Raw genomic sequence first — 18,654 nt, 5'->3', positions numbered from 1 at the left:
GCCCAGGGCAGCAGTCTCGGGGCGCCGGGGCCGGGGCGTAGGGGCCGTCGCCCGCCATGGACCGCACCAGGGACGCTCCGGATTCGTCGCCGCAGGTCAGTGCTCCCCGCGCCCCCGCGGGCGCCCCGCCGCGCACAGAGCCCCGTTCTGCGTCCCCATCGGTGCCCACGCCATGTCCTCCCGGGTGCGCGCTGGGGTGTGTGTGTGCGCTGCGCGCGCCGGGGCGGCTGGAAAGGGGGCCGAGAACCGAGCTCGGGCCGGGAGGCGCTGCTGCCGAGGGGCTGCGAAACAAAACCCGGCACCGCCTGCCCTCGTCCGCCGGGATTAGGGGAAGAGCTGGCTCTCAGCAGCGTCTGACAATTGGCCCGGGCTCTCAGCCGTCAGTCCTGGCCCCCTCAGCAGGTGGTTTCTGGTGGCCGGATGAGGAGTCAGGGGTCAGTCGTCCCCCACCTCCCCACCCCGATGCCCAACAGCCCTCTCTGGATCGCTCTCTGGCTCCTGGCCACTGCCGAGTTAACTCTCTTGAGGGGGCCCTAGCTCTGCGGGGCATGCTGAGGGACCCAGGGGTGGCAAGGGTGGCAAAGGGTCCTTGGGACCTTCGGTGTAGCGAGGAGGAAGGAGGCGCGACCAGTTCACCACCCTCCCATCTGCGCCTGGGCTCAGGTCTGAGGTCCCAATCCCTCCAAAGTCAGAGCACACAACTTCCAGAAAAAGGAGGCTGAGAGTTGAGGCAGGAAATAGAGAAGGAAGCCACCGGGTCCGACAGTGCCAGGGAAAGGAGGTGACAGCCCCGTACCAAGCAGCTAAGGTCAAGAACCACCCCCACATGCACACACAGGAGCCGTGGCCAACCTCCCTGTCGCCTTTCTCCCCCAGCCAGGCCTAGCTGCATGGATTCTTGCAGAAGCTGGAGCTGAAGGACTCCGGAGATTTCTTAACGTACAGGAAGGGGACCTTTACTGACAGTTGCTAGCCCAGTGCATGAGCACCAGTGTGAGTGGGGTTCCCAATGGGGCCTACAGCTTGGGCTGTGTAGTATGCACTGTTGAAAATGTTGGGGTACAGACATCCTAGGGCCTAGCACTGTGCGATGCCTGGATGTGTTTGTGTGGAAATGGGAGGCACACCACTCCCTAAGTTACTAGGGCCGTGGGGCATGTGGCCGCACAGGACTGTTGTTCTAGGGTTTTCTAACATTTGTCTTCTGTGATTATGTCTCCCTACCTCTGCTGGTAGCCACTACCGAGATAGAGACATTTCCTCCTAGAGCCTGCTCAGTTGGTGACCATTAATGGCCCTTACTGGACCAAACATCAAGCCTTCCCTTTCTTGCCGTGGGGTGAAGACCCTTTCCCAGGTCTTCAGACAGACTTCTCATTCTGCCCAGTCCATGCCCAGCACTGCCAAAGGCTCCAGAGCTTAGAGACATTTCCCCTCTTCCCCTTTTGATGGAAGCAGAAATACTTGCTAAGGTTAGTGGGACTGGGAGAGTTAATGCATCTGTGCCCCATTCCGCACTGGAGCCAGGAGCTTGCTGTTCCCGTTTCTGTGCCTGACCCCAGGGTGCTTGGGGATCACTCCAGGTCCAGGCGAGCTGAAAGCTTGCAGGCGCTGCGCTGAATATGTGTGTGTAGGTTTCTGGTTGGGCAGGTACTCACTGTTCCACCAGAAGCAGGGGGCAGGTAAATCACTGAGGAGATCAGCTCCAGCAACAGGATTGGAGCCCATGGCAGAGACCAAGGAGCTTCACAGGAGGATGCCCTGGGGCAAGCCCAGTTTCCCGGCTTAGGCTTCTGGAGGGACCTGAAGGTTCTCTTAGTGGTTTCTCGGGGTCCTTACCCTGAGACCAAGTAAGATGTACTTTTCCTAGTTGTGTAGCACAGGGTGATGAGGCAGGCCGGGAGCTGGGAGTGTGAAATGGGAAAGAGGATGTACTGACTGAAAGGCTAACGGATGGGAGCATGGTGCTCCATTGTGTCTGGAAGAGAGGGATGAGTGCTCCTCTCTGATGAGACTGGAGAGGAGGAGAGGAAGGGGCTCAGGAGGAGAAGGATTCTGAGAGAGCCTGACACAGGCAGAGAAAGAGGCAGTGAGACAAGAGACAAAGGCACGGAGGCACACTGGCAGATGGCAGAGGGAGGCACACAGGCAGAAGTCAGGGTGGGCTGAGTGGTGAGTTGGGGTGGGCTGGGGGCCTCTCCCTGTTCCCCTACATCGACCTCAGCAATTGTCCACCCCTGCAGGAGGCCCCTCACTGGAGCAATTGGACATTCTACTGAGGAAGGTACTTTCCTGTGGCTTTGATGAATGTTAAGGGTCTTTTAGACAGAAGCCCAAAGGCAGAGGGAGGACAGGCTCTGAGGTCAAGCACATCAAGAGCTTGCAGGGATTTTCAGGGACACCCTTTGCCCCTGATCATCTCCCAGTGCTGAGGGTTCCTCTCCATCTTCTGCCCCTGCCCCAGCCCTCCTGGTCCTGGAATGCAGGGCAGTGGGGAAGGATGTGGGGTCTGGGGAAACCTGGCACTCAGGAGAAGAGAAGTCATGCACCCCCACTCCCCATGCCTCCAGGCAAAAAGACCTTTGTGGACCCTACTGAAGACTAGCCAGGGGACATGGAAGAAGTGTAGTGGGGACAGGCCCTTGGCCAGGCTGTCTGAGGTCCAGTCTCAGCTCCATCTGTGGCTAGCCAAGCAGACTTGGAAAAAACAGAGCCCTCTCAGCCCCGGCTTCCTGACAATCTATAAATTGGGAAACTGTCATCTCACCAGTTTTTAGAAGAAATACTAGATGAATTTTAATTTAATCTATGTATTTTATACACTCTCACCCCCTTTCTTCCAGGATGAGGATGGCTCTAGAATTTGGAGTAGCAGTGTCAGGCCAGTCCTGGAGCCAATCCCACTGGAATCGGTGCAGGCTGTCCCACCTCCCTCCTCACCCGCTTGAGTCATCACACCTCCAGACTCTGGGCTGGACCTACCCTTCCTTATCCTGACCCAAAGAACCCAGAGCATGCCTTGGCTCAGAGTTCGTCCTCGCCAAACACAAAATAATATTTGCTTGTCTAATTATTGTTAAATATAATCCTTCCAATTTATCAGCAAATGGTAGTCTAAAAAAAAAAAAAAAAAAAAAAAAAAAAAACTTTTAAAAAAAAATTTCAGATCTGTGAGCCCTTCTTATCCATGCTGAAAGGTGACAGGGTGGTCAGAGATCCCCAAAAATTCAGTTCACTTGCACCAACAATGACCAAGCACCTATTGTGTGGGAGGCTCTGCACCAGGTGCTGGGAACGTAAAACATCAAATAATCCAAAAATCCAAATCTGGTGTTTTCTGTTTAGCTTTGGAAGGGTTATGTGGGTTGCTTTTTTTTTTTTTTTTTTTTTTTTTGCAGCTACAGCAAATTTACTTTTCTAATGAGGTTTAGCTCCAGCCAATATTAAAATGAGCCTGCGTTCCCTGCGCACACACCAGCTGACAGCAGGGCAGGAGGCAGCCTCCGCGCCAAGTGCCTGGCAGGGATTAAGGCTTCGCCACTGATAAGCCCAAAAGTGGAGAGTGTGAGTCTGGATCAAGAGTTGACTGGATTTGAGGACTAACCTCGCCCAGGGGGCTGTGGATTCCACGGCTCAGTCTTCAGAGCCATGGCAGGAGCTCTCTCTCCTCATATGTGGGAAACGTGAGCCAGCTCTCTGCTCACAGGAAGAAGACCAAGTGGGACGGGGGAGTGGAGACATGAAGGCGTGGTGTGGGGAGTGCCAGTGGCACTGTAGTTGGAGGCCTGGCTCTGCCCGTCCTCTCTGGCTGGCTGTGTGGGCCGGAGTCCTCTCCTTCCCGTCTGCCCATCATGCTTCCTCTTTCTAAGGCAGGCGAGCGATCTGGCCTCTGAAGCCACGAGTCTCTGTTTGAACTCTGGGCTACTCAGTTGGCCCTTGTTCAGAAACTGTTAGAGCCCAGTGCTGGGCATGGGGGGGCTGCTTCCCGCATCCCTCCTCACCCTGAGCAGCTCCTCAGTCCCACCAGCCACATTTCAAGTGCACAACAGCCACACGTGGCTAGAGGCTGCCATCTTGGGCGGCACAGATGCAGAACGTTCCTGGCAGCACGGAAAGTTCTAGTGGACAGAGTGTTGTGGACCTGAACCTGCACAGGTGTTTCGCAGGGTGGCTAAGCACAAGGCCCTACTGGCTGGATTCAGATCCTAGTTCTGCCACTTAGTAGCTGTGTGGCCTCAGGACATTGCTTAACCTCTCTGTGCCTCAGACTTCTCGATTTTAAAATGAGGGTAATAATAGGATGTTTCTGAGGAGGAAATGAGTCATTACAGTTAATCATGCTAATCAGAGCATGCAATAGCAAGAGCTTTTTTATTTTTTATTTGAAAATAGGAAGCCATTTTTATTATTCATTTATTTAACAATTCACTTAAACACTTATTGAAAAGCTCACTTTCCCAGGCCGACCCCCCACCCCACCCAATCAACACAAGGCCTTGCTACCTCTCTGACCTTTCCTGAGCCTCCACCTCGTCCCCTAGGATGGCATTATTCCTGACCACACACCCCGGGAGCTAGAATGAGATGAGGAAAGCGTCCTCATGTTATGCAGATGCAGCCAGATAGAGGGCCTGATGCTTTTTGGAGGTGAGTGCAACTGAAATTCTGTTTTGTCACCAAAAAGCATCTGCTAAGCCCCCATACTTTCAAAATAAGAGCAGCAAAGGAGGCACCGTTAGCTGCCACCAGCCAGCACCATGCCGAGCAGGGATGGAAGAAGGGACGTGAGGGGCCCCTGCCTGGGCTCATCCTTCCCTCATCTGGAGGGCAAGAGAGCCCAGAGGCCGTTGTGGGCTCAGTGGAGGGAAGCGGCGGGAGCAGAGCCTGCAGGTCTTAGAGGCCAGCTGACTGTGCTGCCAGGAGCCCCCCAGGTGCTGGTCCCAGCTGTGTCTGCAACTCACTGTGCCGCAGACACTGGTGGGCCTCAGTTTCCTCATCTAAGACAGGAGGGGCAGGGCTACATGAGCGTTTCCTCACCTGGAAAAATCACTTCCACAGAGCGACCCAAGCCGGAGGCCGGAGGGAGGGAGCCTGCCCGCCAAGCCACCAGGGGTGGAAGGTGAGGGATGGCCAGAGGGGCAGGAGCTGGCCATTCATAGCCAGGCTGACGCCCCCGGCTACCTGGCTGCCAGCCTTCTCCCGGAAGTAGGATTCTGCAACCCTGGGCTACTCCCTTCTTTTCACAGATGAGGGGCAGACACTCAGAGCAGCCCTGCTCCTGACTAGATGAGCACAGAGCAATTTCACACAAGACAGAGGCTGCGTGCCCCAGTGCCCTCCCAGGCAGGTCGTTGGCAGACAGATGTGTGGAGGCTGGGGGCCGCCTCCCCTGGGGTCGGGGCACAACGCCGAGACTCCCAGGGCCCCTCACCTCCTCTCTTCTCCCTCAGATGGCTGGGCCCAGGAAAACCAACCTCAACTATCCCTGACAGCCCTGGGGAAGGTCAACTCCTTAAGGCCACAGACAGCAAATTAAAAACACAGACAAATTTCCATGAAACCCATGAGTTGCCAGCCTGCCAGAGTGTGTCCACGCTCCCTGACCAAAGGATCTTGCCAGGCAGGTGACCATCAGCAGACCCTCCGTAGCTTCAGACCCGGGTTTGGGGCTGCCTGGTGCCTACCTAGCCCGGGCCTGAAGCCCTCTAGGTCCCCGTAGCAGATGGGAAGTCCCCTTGGGGGTGTCTTCCGAAGCCTAAGGACATCACCACTGCTCTCGCACCCTTGAAGATAAGTCCTGACCCCCAAGAAGTGCAGTGCTGGGTCCCACTGAGCAGGGCTGTGGCAAATGCCACCTCCGTGGTTGCTGACAGGCTGTAGGTGCAGATCAACAATATCAACACCCCCCCCACCCTGCTTGCCTGCCCCAGCCCTTCGTCCCTCCTCTTCCCTCATCCACAGACCACAGAGTGGGAGAGACGGCCGCTTGTGGCATGGGGAGGACACTGAGCCCTGGGAGGCCAAGGGACCAGCCAGTTGCACCCACGCTGCAACTGACCCACACAGGCCCAGCTCTGCCAGCCTGCCTGGGCTGAAGTACAGCCTCGAGGCGAGCTACTGGCCTCACGGTCAGAGTTTCTGAACGGAAGCTGAAGTATTACTCTCCTAACTCATCCCTTGTCGATACTGACTTCTTCTCCCACACATAAATCTCTCTCTCAGAACAAGTGCTCCCGTGCTGTGTCTCTGGGGCTCCCCAGGCCTGAGGACAGCGAGGCAGTTGCAGGCTGTCAGTGGGGCGTGCACACTCCTCCCAGTGGCGTCCCTGGAGCCTTGGAGGGGGGCCTCTCGCTGACATGCCTGGTGCCTGTCGCCCCATAATTCCCAGGAAGGTGCATGCTTGAAATCACACACAGACACCCAACCCACCGCAAACGCTCACTGAAGCCCCGGGTGCAGGCCCCGAGGGGTGTGCCGTCCTTAACTGTGTCTCAACAGATGTTCTGGATGAATGACAGGCTCGTTTTCATTGTGATTTAAAAAAACACACAACGTAAAACTTACCATCTTAACCATTTTCAGTGCACAGTTCACTAGTGCTGAGTGTATTTACATTGTTGTGAAACAGATCTCCAGATCTTTCTCATCTTGGCCATTAGAAACTATGGACTCGTTAAATGACTCCCATTCTCCCCAGCGTCCCAGGTCCCAGAAGCCACCATCCTAGTTTCTGTCTCTCTGAATTTTACTGCTCCAGAAACCTCATAGAAACTGAATCCTGTGATATTTGCCCTTTTGTGACTGCTTATTTCACTTAGCGTAGTGTCCTCAAGGTTCATCCATGTCAGGGCATGTGTTAAAATGTTCTCCCTTGGCTGGGCGCGGTGGCTCACGCCTGTAATCCCAGCACTTTGGGAGGCCCAGGCAGGCGGATCACAAGGTCAGGAGATCGAGACCATTCTGGCTAACACGGTGAAACCCCGTCTCTACTAAAAATACAAAAAAAAAACTAGCCGGGCGTGGTGGCGGCGCCTGTAGTCCCAGCTACTCGGGAGGCTGAGGCAGGAGAATGGCGGGAACCCGGGAGGCGGAGCTTGCAGTGAGCCGAGATGGCACCACTGCCCTCCAGCCAGGGGGACAGAGCCAGAGCGAGACTCCACCTCAAAAAAAAAAAAAAGTTCTCCCTTTTTAAGGCTGAATAATATTCCATTGCACGTGTATTCCTCATTTTCTTTATTTTCTTTATCCAGTCATCTGGTCGACAGGTTATTTGATGCCAGGCTATGGAGCAAAAGCTCAATAAATGGTAATTCTCCCCACTTGCCCTTCCCACTCAGGAGATGTCTGAGCAGAGGGGCCACCCAGCAAACTTCTGCCAGAGGGAAGCTATGTCGAAATGTCATGGGAGCTTCAAGAAGGAAGGCCCCCCCATTCTAGCTGGCATCTGGTCTGGCCTCTGGGGCTCCCTTCCTGCATCCAGGGCTGCCCAGGCACCCTGCAGTGTCCAGCCCCGTGTATGAAGCCCCAGGGCTGAGTGCACCTGGCCTGGTCCTGGGGGCCAAACAGCTCAGCAAGTGGAGGGACTGTGAGGGAGGGAAGCGTGTCCCAGGCAAACGTACCGGTGTGAAGGGATGCCTGCCTCCTGCTCTCATCCCTGCTGCCTTCCCGGGACCCCGAGAAAGAAATCGGCCGGGTACTCCTAGAGTCTACCTGGGGACAGCAGCCCAGGAGAGCCTGGAGATCCCCTCCCCCAGGTATGTGGAGGACTGTCTTGAGCCTGTGCCTGCGCGGTGTTCGGGCTCCATGGTGTGGCGGACCGTGGATCCATAGCTGCCCTCGTGCTCACTGTGCGATAGGTGGCCTGGGAAACCCAGAGGTAGTATCAGCACACGCTGCTGTCGGGGGCACTGAGACTGAGGACTGCTGGATTCATCACACCCACACCTCCTCTGCTGTGGAGGGCACACCCTGCCCACGCCGGTTCACACATGTGCTCGGGGGCAAGTCCCCTACCCAAGCCCCTTCGACTTTTTTTTTTTTTGAAACAGAGTCTCACTCTGTTGCCCAGGCTGGAGGGCAGTGACGCAATCTCAGCTCACTGCAAACTCCACCTCCCGGGCTCAAGTTATTCTCCTGCCTCAGCCTCCCCAGTAGGTGGGATTACAGGCGCCTGCCAGCACACCCGGCTAATTTTTGTATTTTTAGTAGAGACGGGGTTTCACCATGTTGGCCAGGCTGGTCTGGAACTCCTGACCTCAAGTGATCCACCCACCTCGGCCTCCCAAAGTGCTGGGATTACAGGCACGAGTCACTGCACCCGGCCCAGTTCAACATTTGATGTTAATTGTTTCTTCTTCAGGCAGTGGGGTTAGCTGACACCCCAGAGGAGGGAGGGACCTTAGGGGCAGGGCAGGTATAACAGCAGGAGGTGAGGGAGCCGTGGAAGTGGGAGGTGGTGAAAGTGAAGTTCCCCAGGAGCCTGAGCCTGCATCCTGAGGAGAAGGGGAAGGGAGTGACAGTGCCCAGGGCTCGCTGGCCCTAGACCCCCACTGACAAGTCAGTTCTGTGACAGGACAGCTCTGGAGGCAGGAGAAGAGAAGAGGGATGGGGAGTCTCTGAAATCACTGGTCCTTCCTGAGTGCCTTTCTAGGAAGCTGAGCAGAGACACAGGACCAGACTGGGCAGGGTGGCGGGAGGGAAGCAGCAGCCATGCACTGGGGCATCCCCGCTACTTGACTCTAGCTCATTGTGTCAGTTCCAAACCTCAGTCTCCCCACCTGAAAAAGCAGGGTGACGGGATGGGTGCCCACCTCATCTCAGGTGGCTGCACCGAGACTACAGCAGGAAAATGCATGAGAAAGTGCCTTGTCGCCTGGCCCACCTGTGCGGGGGCACGTGCTCCCAGCAGGAACAGAGGGAGCCGGGGCCACGGCACCAGGTTCCAGGGGCACCGTCTCCCCACAGTGGCCAGGCTGCCCTCCCCAGGCCACACTCTGTTGTCACAGCTGCATGCTGGTGTGCCCAGTTTCCACTGAGTCCAAGCCACAGCGCCGCCTCGTGCTGGGGACAGAGGAATGTGCTGGAAAGGCTGCCCGAAGGCCAGTCACTACTGAGCCATGAGGAAGGAGCCAAGGTGCCTCCTTCTTCTGCCCTTCCTCTCCCAGGCAATTGGATTCAGTGTTTTGCCCACTTTTTAATGTGGGTATTTGTTTTTTTTTTAATTTTTTATGATTTCAGCATTTATTTTAGATTCAGTGGTACATGTGCAGGTTTGTTACCCGGGTATATTGTGTGATGCTGAGATTTGGGGCATGACTGATCCTCTTACCCAGGTACTGAGCACAGTAACCAATAGGTAGTTTTTCAACCCTTGCCCCTCTCCCTTCCTCCCTCTAGGACTCCACGGTGTCTGTTGTTCCCACCTCTATGTCCAAGAGTACCCAATGTTTAGCTCCCATTTGTAAGTGAGCAGTATTTGGTTTTCTGTTCCTGTGTTACTTCACTTAGGATAATTGCCTCCAGCTGCAACCATGTTGCTGCAAAAAAAAAACATTATTTATTTCTTCTTTATGACTACATAGTATTCCGTGGCATATGTGTACCTCATCTTCTTCATCCAGTCTACTGCTGATGGGCACCAAGGTTGATTCCATCAGTTCCCTATTACGAATAGTGCTGCAGTAAGCATATGAGTGTATGTGTCTCCATGGTAAAACGACTTATATTCCTTTGGGAAGACACTCAGTAATGGGATTGCTGGGTCAAATGTTTTAAGTTCTTTGAGAAATCTCCAAACTGCATTCCACAGTGGCTGAACTAATTTACATTCCCACCAACAATGTACAAGGGTTCCCTTATATGGTGTCTCATTGCGATTTTGATTTGCATCTCTCTAATGATCAGTGATGTTGAACATTTTTTCGTATTTGTTGACCACTTGTACGTCTTCTTTCGAGAAGTGTCTGTTCATGTATTTTGCCCACTTTTTAATGTGGGTATTGGTCTTTTGCATTTAAACTGTCTAAATTCCGTGTAGGTTCTGGATAGTAGACCTTTGTTGGATGCGAATCTGTAGGTTGTCTGTTGACTCTGTTGAGAGTTTCTTTTGTGGTGCAGAAGCTCTTTAGTTTAATTAGGTCCCACTTGTCAATTTTTGTTTGTACTGCAGTTGCTTTTGAGAACTTAGCCATAAGAATTTTCCCAAAATGTCCAAAATAGTGTTCCTTAGGTTTTCTTTGGGATTCTTAGATAGTTTGAAGTCTTCCAACATTCAAATCTTTGGTCCATCTTGAGTTAATTTTCATATATGGTGAGAGGCAGGGGTCCAGTTTCATTCTTCTGCACATGGCTAGCCATCCGCTGAATCTTAAAACAATGTGGTGGCGGCAGTTATATTAACCACCATGTTTTATATGATCTGACATTCATAGTGCCAACTGTGTGCCAGGCCTCATGCTAGATGTTTTCCACTGATTCCCTCCTTTGATCTGAAAGTAGCCCTGTGAGAGGTAAAGATGAGGAAACCGAGTCACAGGATGTTGGTGCAGCTCCTGCTTTGGGTTGGGCTCTGGGCCCTGGTGTGGGAACGTGGAGGTGAGTAAGGCCAGGCGCCCCCAAAGGAGCTTCTGGCCCAGGGCTGGGGGACAGATGTGAAAACCGGCAAACCAAAGGCAGGGCCCGGGGCGGGAAGTCCCACAGTGTGGCCACCTTGAGTGAGCAGCCCAGGGGAGGGGCAGGGCCAGGGAAGGCTGCAGAGTAGGAGAGGGAATGCCACAGGCGCAGAGCCCAGAGGAGTCTCCTCTTGCCAGCACCTCACCCAGGACCACAGAGACGGTAGCACCAAGGGAAACTACGCGGCCTAGGGCAGCGTGACGACAGGAAGGGCAGTACTGTGGGGGCAAGCGGGCTGCTCACATCCTTCCTCTGGGACGTCCCCACCTTGCTCACAGCCTGAGAGGCTCTGCAGGGCTGTTTCAGCTAACTCAAGCCTGGACACTCAGTTCCAGGGCTAGACCCACCTGGTAACCTGGCTTGCTTATGTACAGGCCGTGCTGGGCTCCAGCAGGTACCAAGTCAGTCACCATGACCTGTGCCAGGCTCCGTGCTGTGGATGGGCGCACTCATCCAGCCCCATCATGGGAGACCCTCGCTGCAGCCACCGCCCAGCATCCCAACCAGCGCAACCTTGGCTGGGCCTCCGCTGCAGAGAGGGTCAGGTGCGGCGAGGGCCACACCCGTCCTAGCTTCCAGGGTCCAGGATTCTAGGACATCGCAGCCTTTCTGGGTTCTGGACTGCCCTCTGCCACTGCTGGGCAACCTGGCAAAAGGGAAGGTCAGTGCTGTTAGCAGTAGCAGCTTCGACGGCTTGCCCCTGGGCCCTGCCGTTCATTGGGTAGCAGAATGTGCCTCACCCTCCGGGGCCCTACGGGCCTGGCCCCCCGCTGAGCAGGCGCCCTGTGGTGGGTGTGCACCCACTGGAGGCAGCAGTCCACCCATGGGGGTCCTGAGCAAACCACAGGCCTCTCCTACGGTGCATACATTGCTGGCTGGCTGGGGAGTCTCAGAACTGGAGCAGGTTGGTTGGTGTGTTAAGAGCATTTTGCTGGAACCAGGGTCCAAGGGCAGGACCCAAATCCTGGCGTGGTCTCTTCATAGAGCTGGAATGATGTGCACTGCTGATTCTACCCTGCCTGTCTCCATGGGTGAGGTGCGGCTGGAGGTGGGCAGGGATGTGGGGAAGCCTCTGAACAGGAGAACCCCTTTGCTCCCCTCATGCAGACGAGAGGAGCCATTCTGGGGCCACCAGCTCATGAAGGCTGCACTGAGGCCTCCCAAGGGAGGGAGCAAAACAGAGAAGCCATCCAGTCTGCATGGGAGCCAGTGCCTGCACGCGGGTGGCAGTGGGCCCTGGTTAGAGAACCCACCACCCACTGCACCCAGAGCAGACCTGCTGTTGATCCATTATTATATCAGCTCATTGCATTTTCAAAAGCATCCTGGTTTGGAGAAGGAAGTGTAAGGTCACACTAGCTCTGATGAACAAGGGCAGGGAAGTCTCAGCCGCCAGCCAGGTGTGCAGCTACAGCACAGAGGCCTGCCTGGGGCACAGCTGGGAGGAAACCTGTGTGTCCCCAGAGGCCGGGGGCCAGCGGTAGAAGAGGGCCCGGGAGGGAGCCAGCAGTGGACCTGGGGCCAGGAGAGGTGGGACAGAGGCACGGCAAGGACCCCTGCCTGGCCACTGCTGCCCAGAGGAGTGCAAGGGGATGGCTGCTTTCTATCTGGACCTGGGACACTTGAGACAGTCACTCAGCCCCCTCATGTCTCAGTTTGTTCATCTGTAAAACGTGAACAAAGCTTGGGGATTACAGGGGTTTAACCATTGAATGAGACGACCAGCGTGCTGTCATTTTGGAAGCCGCAGATCACTGCTGAGCGTGAGCTGTTGTGTTTAGTAGTTTTTAGGAGAAGCAGCCCCCACAAACCCCAGTGCTGCAGAGAAAGTGGATTGGCCTCTTGGCATCACCCCATCTATGTTGCAGCATCTGAAGCCATTGGGTGCCAAGGGCAGGCACATGAGCTCTTTTATTTGAATGGGACCCAATTGTGGATTTGTCAGCAGGGCACAGAGCAACCCCGAAACCCAGCTAAGAGGGTACAGACACATGCCTGTGAACACACATGTGCTCACTCACACGGTGCCGACCATGAGCACACAGGCTCACACGCATGCACATGGGGGTCAGGCAGCGGGCCAGCTGCCCTGTGAAGTCACTCAGGCGGGCAGTTCTGTGGTGGCCACAGCACAGCCGCAATGAGCTGTCAGAACAGAATACTCAACCCCAGCGGTTTCCTTGAGTCGAATTCCAAGCCACACATCGAGGAGGACAGGGAGCAGGCATCTGAGTTGCTGTGGCCAGACTGGCATCTCCCCACGTCATCAGCCTCAAGAGAGTGCTGGGCAAGGAGCGGGGGACACCGGAACTAAGCCCGTGCTTGCTATCCCTCACTGTGGGGCCCCCTAACTGCCACTCGGGCCCAGGTACACCCCCACATGCACTGGACCCTGGCCGAGGCCTGGCAGAGAGGAGCAGGCAGGGCATGGAGGCCCAGGCAAGGGAGCAGTTGACAGCTGGAAGGAAATGAGATGGATGCTGGTTTGCAACGGCCAGGCCTGGTTTGCGCTTGGGCATCTTGACTCAACTTGAGAACCCTCTCCCTGACTCTGGTCCCCCCACGGCTCTGGGTGGGAATGGGGCACTGCCCTCTGGCATGGGCCATGGTGCCTCTCACCACAGGACGAGGAAAAGGGTGCCATGTAGGCATTTCAAGAGATGGAAGCTGTGGGGGGGTAGAGGTGGCTAGGGAACAGGAAGGAGGTGGCAGGAGGCTATGACTGTGGCTGGCTTCTGCCGTCACCCTCAGTAGCTATGGGACTAGGCAGGATCTGAGGAGCTGAAGGCTTGACATGGCCCATCTGCCTTGGTGTGGGGGACAGACTCTCAGGTGTCCTCGGAAGCCCCACCCACCCCGTGCTCATGCCTTTGTGCAGTCCTCACCTTTGGTGTGGATGGCATTGGTGGCCAGCCCCTGGCCAGTACACTGTGCAGAAGCAGTGGGCCGTCCCTCCCAGGATTATGCTCTAAGATTCCATCGGCTAGCTAATGGATTAGCTCTAGATCCCCTCCGTGCTGGCTTGACCAAGTAAGTGGCCATGCTGGAGAAACCCATGTGGCAAGGATCTGCGAGCTGCCTCCAGGAGCTGAGGGCAGTCCCAGCTAATAGCCAGCCAGAAGCCACGGCCCGCAGTCCCACCACCACCCGAGTGAGCTTATAGGCAGATTTTCCTCAGTCGGCCCTCCAGATGAGAACACAGCCCTGCCAATACCTTGCAGCCTTCTGGGACCCTGGACTCCTGACCCGTAGGAACTGAAGAGAGTCGGTGGGGACTGTCCTCTGCCATGTGTGTAGGAACTGGTTAGATCGCAATAGAAAATGAATGTACTTGTCTTGGGAGTGGGGACATTTCCTTCCAAAAGTGGGCCTAGGGCAAGGATGGAAAGGCAGCAGGGAAGGAGGGCAAAGGAGGCTGAGGGGCAAGCACCTTTCAATACCAGACTTCTCCCCCATCCCAGGCTGGGCTCCAGGGTTCTTTACAAGGACTACTTGCCAGTGCCACAAATCCCAAAGATAGCGTGACCCTCAGTAATCCCTGTCACGCAGGCAGGGGCCAAGTGGCCGAGTGGTGCTCTGTGTACCATCGTCCCGTCAAGGTTAGCACATTCCTGCCGAACGCCTTTCTCCACTCGGCCAAGCAGAAGCACCCCCACCCCCATCACCCTCATGACCTGCTGTGGGATGGCTCCCCTCTGGGGTCTTCCGCGGGCCTGGCTCACCATTGTCCAGTGCCCCACAATCCTTTATCACGTTTGTGTCCTTCAGCCAGCCTTCTCCCCAGCTGCCGCTCCCTCTCTGCCTGTCCTTCCCCCGCAGAGCATCTGTGTGCTCATCCCTGCTCCCCCACCCGCCCCCAGGCGTGCCCCAGCAGAGAGCAGCCGTAGGTGATGTCGCCCCGCCGTGAAGCCCAGTTCTTGCTTCAGGCCCTCCTGCGTGGAGGCTCGGGTGAGTGGATGAACTGCTGCCTGAAGACCACTAGCCACGTGATCCAGGGACCTTCAGTGACACCAGCTGGGGCCAGCAGTGTATTCGGTTCAGATTCCTGCAGTTAACCGGAATGGACTTTCGCTTGCAGAGTTCTACACTAAGCCAAACGCCAATTTTCATTTTGTACTGAATCATAATCAAAATCGAATCCAAAGACTATTTCTGGAAAAAAAAGAAAAACAAAGGAACTACCTTTAAAAAGTCAGCAAATTACATTTCTGATGCTGGAAGAAAACCAAAGCGTGAAGGTATTCTCTGCACCAAATCAGAACAAAGCTAATACTTCCTTCTGCCCAAGTCCTTGGCTTGGTTGTCCCAGTTAGAAGGGAACAAGATGGGTTGAGATCTGGAATTCACGCTGCCCTTCCATCCGCTGTCCCCAGTGTGAGCCCGCAGTGACCCAGGCTGGGAAGCAGAGTGCAGACATCCCAGGGCCCGAGCCTGCCACTCTTCCTCCATGAGCATGGTGAAAGCAGGGTGGGGAGAGACCAGCAGTGCCTTCCTGGGGGCACTCGGCCTGACCACTGAGGTAGGCCGGGCAGGGGGTGAGAGGTCAGGGGCTCTGGCCCTGGAGCAGGGTTGCCCAGTGGGTGGGCACGAGGGTGGGCCAGGGGAGGGTCTACAGGGGGAGGTGGTGTGGGCACAGATGGCACTGGACACAGGCCAAGGCCTGAGTTTGAGCAGCTCTGCTGGCACCTGACGCTGTGACCTTGGGCCAATCACACAGGCTCTCAGAGCTTTGGTGTCCTCACATGCAACATGGGGATGAGATCTGTGTGTCTGCCTCATGCCATGGCTGCTCTGAACATCAAGGGACTGGGCTTTATGAAAAAGGGAGTCTTACTGGTTCAATGTAAGACTCAGAGTGGAACCTGCTATGGGACCCCACCCCAACCCTCTGCAGTCGGTGACCAGGGCAAAGGAGGAGAAAGAGGAGCAGGGGCTCCTGTATGGTGTGAGGTCAGTGCCTGTGTCCTGCCCCCCAGCAGGGCTGTGGTGGGCCCGGAGGCGGTGGCGCTGGGGGCGGGAGGGCCAGGGCTTAATGAAGTATAGATTGACTGGGCTGGGAGCTGATTAGCTGTGGCATCAGGCATTTCCTGAGCAGCGCCTGCAGAATCGATACGAATCCGCTGATCCCATTAGGGGCACCTGCAGGTCTGTGGGACAAAGCCTGTGCCTCCCTCTCCCTGGGGGCACGCGGGTTCCTGGCTGCCAGAAGGTGATATGAACAGCAGCTGTCTTAGCCAGCAGGTTGGTGTTCTGCATCCGGTCCGCACACACGTTGGCTGGTGCCTGTGTGATACCCGGGGCTCCCTCTGCTGTCACCCCTGAACCCACGCCCTCAAGAGTCGGTGACGCTGGTTCCCAGCCTGTCCACAGCACTCACCGTCTTGCGTGTTACTGTCATCACAGGATGTCGTGTAAACTGTTGAAGTAAATGTGTTGTTTCTATGAAAATTTCGTAAGGTGAGTCCAGAAAGAAGTTCTCCAAATTAGGTAAAGTCATATTCTAAAGGGTACTACACTCAGACTGCTCACCAAGTGCTCTTCAGCTCTTGAATCACTTTAAAGAAATCACAGCTGGAGGTGGCAGCAGGACGCTGCGGTGTGGCCGATGTCAGAGGCACAGACCTGCCTGACCCTGTGTTGGCGGAGCGGAAGTGCTGAGAGCCTGCAAGGATGGGTAGTTTGGATTTGGGGAAAATTAGCATGCACTGTGCAGTCCTGGGGAAACATCATCTGTCGGACAACTGGCTCTGCAAGTTACTTAAATTGAAATGTACGGCATGTATGTATCATTTGGAAAGACTCTTCGCCTTAATGGACTTTTTTGATTAACCACTTAACTACTGTTCCCAATCTTACTGGGTTAAAAGGCTTTTATCGTCCTCCGGAGATGAGTACCTTGGACAGTGCCTGAGCTTGTTTGTAACGCCGCGCACACGCATCCAGGCCTTTGGGGACACTTTGCGTTCACACGTCACCTGCACTGGAGCGAGCTGTGTCATCTCGTCCCCTCCGGACTGAGGAAAGCTTCCCCACCCTTGCTGCTGGATTGCCCACAGAATCCAACACAGTGCTTTGCCTGCTACAGATGCTCAATTAATATTTGTCGAGTGAAATTAAATAAGCTCCTCGCCTCAGGGACTGAGGCGTTGCTGAGGCCTTCGTTTGAACGCCTGCAGGCTCAGAAGAAAACCTTTCCATGCGTTTAGAATCGGCCAGCCTTGAACCAGCCTTGCACATGCTCTACAGCCTCACATGTTCTGCCCCAGCCTGGGCCAATCAGAGCCTTCCCGTCTGAGTCCCAGACACCCCTTAGTCCTTATTCACAGCCCACAGCACCCTAAAACCCATAGACAAATTTCTCTCTGGAGGTGCCATGGCTCACACCTGTAATCCCAGTACTTTGAGAAGCCAAAGCAGGTGGATCTCTTGAGCCCAGTAGGTTGAGACCTGCTGGACAACTTAGTGACCCCCTGTCTCTACAAAGAAGAATTTTAAATTAGCTGGACATGGTGGCATGTACCTGTGGTCCCAGCTACTTGGGAGGCTGAGGCAGGAGGATCACGTGAGCTCTGGAACTCAAGGCTGCAGTGAGCTGTGATCATGGCACTGTACTCCAGCCTGGGTGACAGAGAGAGACCCTGTCTCTCAAAACAAAACAAAATGGCACAGATTCCTGCAGAGAGGCGTTTCCAGCATGGCCGATCTCCATAGGCATATTGGCCCTTAAGTCAGGACTCAGTTCCACGGGAGGCTGTTTTGTTGGCCCTCTTGCCTTGCCTCTGGCCCTGGGCGCCCACTGAGCTACACTTTCCTCACATAGGACATCCCATCTTCCTCGCAGAGCCCTATGGTGACCTCCAGTTGCTAAAATGGCAGGATCGTTGAAACTTCCAGCTCAGCCTTCCTACTGTAAAGATGAGGTCAAGGAGGGCCATCAGCATGACCCAGGTCCCTCTGGAGCACCTGCCAGACACATCCAGGCCACCCTCCCACTCCCGTGTGCTGCCCCACCCGGGAACCACCCTCCATTCTCCCACAGGGCAGTGCTTGCTTCCACCTGAGGCTCTGAGGACGCCCGGGGAGGGCAGGGCACAGCCTTTTGCGTCTTTACTTGCGAAGACACCTGAGACATGAGGTTGGTCACAGACATGATGCAGGTGTCAGGATGGGAGTTGTGACTGCGGCAGGCCTGGGCCCTCCACTCACACACACTGCCCACACCGCATCCTGCCTCCCCACGATATCCCCCTTGTGCCTCCACCCACCTCCTCCTCCAGCACCCCATTCTTCCCCATGCTTGCCCCCATCTCCTGGGCTCCCCTGGGTGTGGCCAAGCCACTCCTGCACCTTTGTGCTGATTCTTCTGCCCAACCCAAGTGTCTAGAAGCCATTGTGGGGTCCTTGTTGGAGACAGCCTGCAACCACAGGCAAACTCCACCCTCCTCCAAGCCCCAGGCAGAAGCAGCAGGCTGCAAGAGGGGACCAGTGCCGGCTAACCTTGCAGCCCAGCCTCAGACTGAGGCCCAGAGCTGGGGGCAGGTGCAGCCCACCCCGTTGCCTGGCCCCAGGCCCCCTGCCCAGCCCAGGCATCACGTCCCACGACCCGCCCCCTGCCGGCCAGCTGGCGTTCTCCAGGCTGGGGGCTCTCTGTGTTCTGCTTGATAACCGCCTGGTAATTAGCTCCACGATTTCGCTACTATGCTTATAATAGCCTCCATTAAAGTTATGGGGTTTTCAAGCCATAATGGCTTCCAGAGTAATTAATGCACAACTGGGTTTATTGCTGAGTTTATTTTTAGAGCTTTTCTCCCTCTCTCCCCCTCCCTTTTCTCTCATAGATGTTTTGACCAAAAAGACTGGATGGGAGCAGAAAGCGCCCCACAGCACACTTGCCCGCAGGCCCCGTCCTCCCCTCTCTTCCTTCCCACCCCTCCTTCCTGCTCCAGCCTCCAGGCAGGCAGGTACTAGGGCCCCGCGGGGGGG

At 55.6% G+C, this 18,654-nt stretch overlaps 1 protein-coding gene across 5 annotated transcripts in view; it reads left to right on the top strand.

The window, feature by feature from the left end:
* Positions 1-6: 6 nt before the first annotated feature.
* The window catches only part of B3GAT1 (beta-1,3-glucuronyltransferase 1), a 31,796-nt gene continuing 13,148 nt past the window's right edge, over positions 7-18,654 (top strand). For 2 of the 5 annotated variants that reach the window (XM_017872186.1, XM_017872188.1), the window contains exon 1: positions 7-95. Coding sequence is in view for 2 of the 5 variants with exons in the window: in XM_017872185.1 (XP_017727674.1) it covers positions 18,532-18,628 (97 nt within the window). In the remaining 3 variants the exon portion in view is untranslated. Of the gene's footprint in view, positions 96-14,531; positions 15,191-18,509; positions 18,629-18,654 lie in introns of all 5 variants that reach the window. The other 3 variants (XM_017872185.1, XM_017872184.1, XM_017872187.1) reach the window with 3 other exon arrangements.

This window comes from Rhinopithecus bieti, unplaced genomic scaffold (assembly GCF_001698545.2).
Source record: "Rhinopithecus bieti isolate Rb0 unplaced genomic scaffold, ASM169854v2 scaffold_6481, whole genome shotgun sequence".
In the NCBI taxonomy this organism is placed as follows: domain Eukaryota; kingdom Metazoa; phylum Chordata; class Mammalia; order Primates; family Cercopithecidae; genus Rhinopithecus; species Rhinopithecus bieti.
The sequence above is the reverse complement of the archived record's forward strand: the minus strand, read 5'-3'. Positions and strand labels throughout refer to the sequence as shown.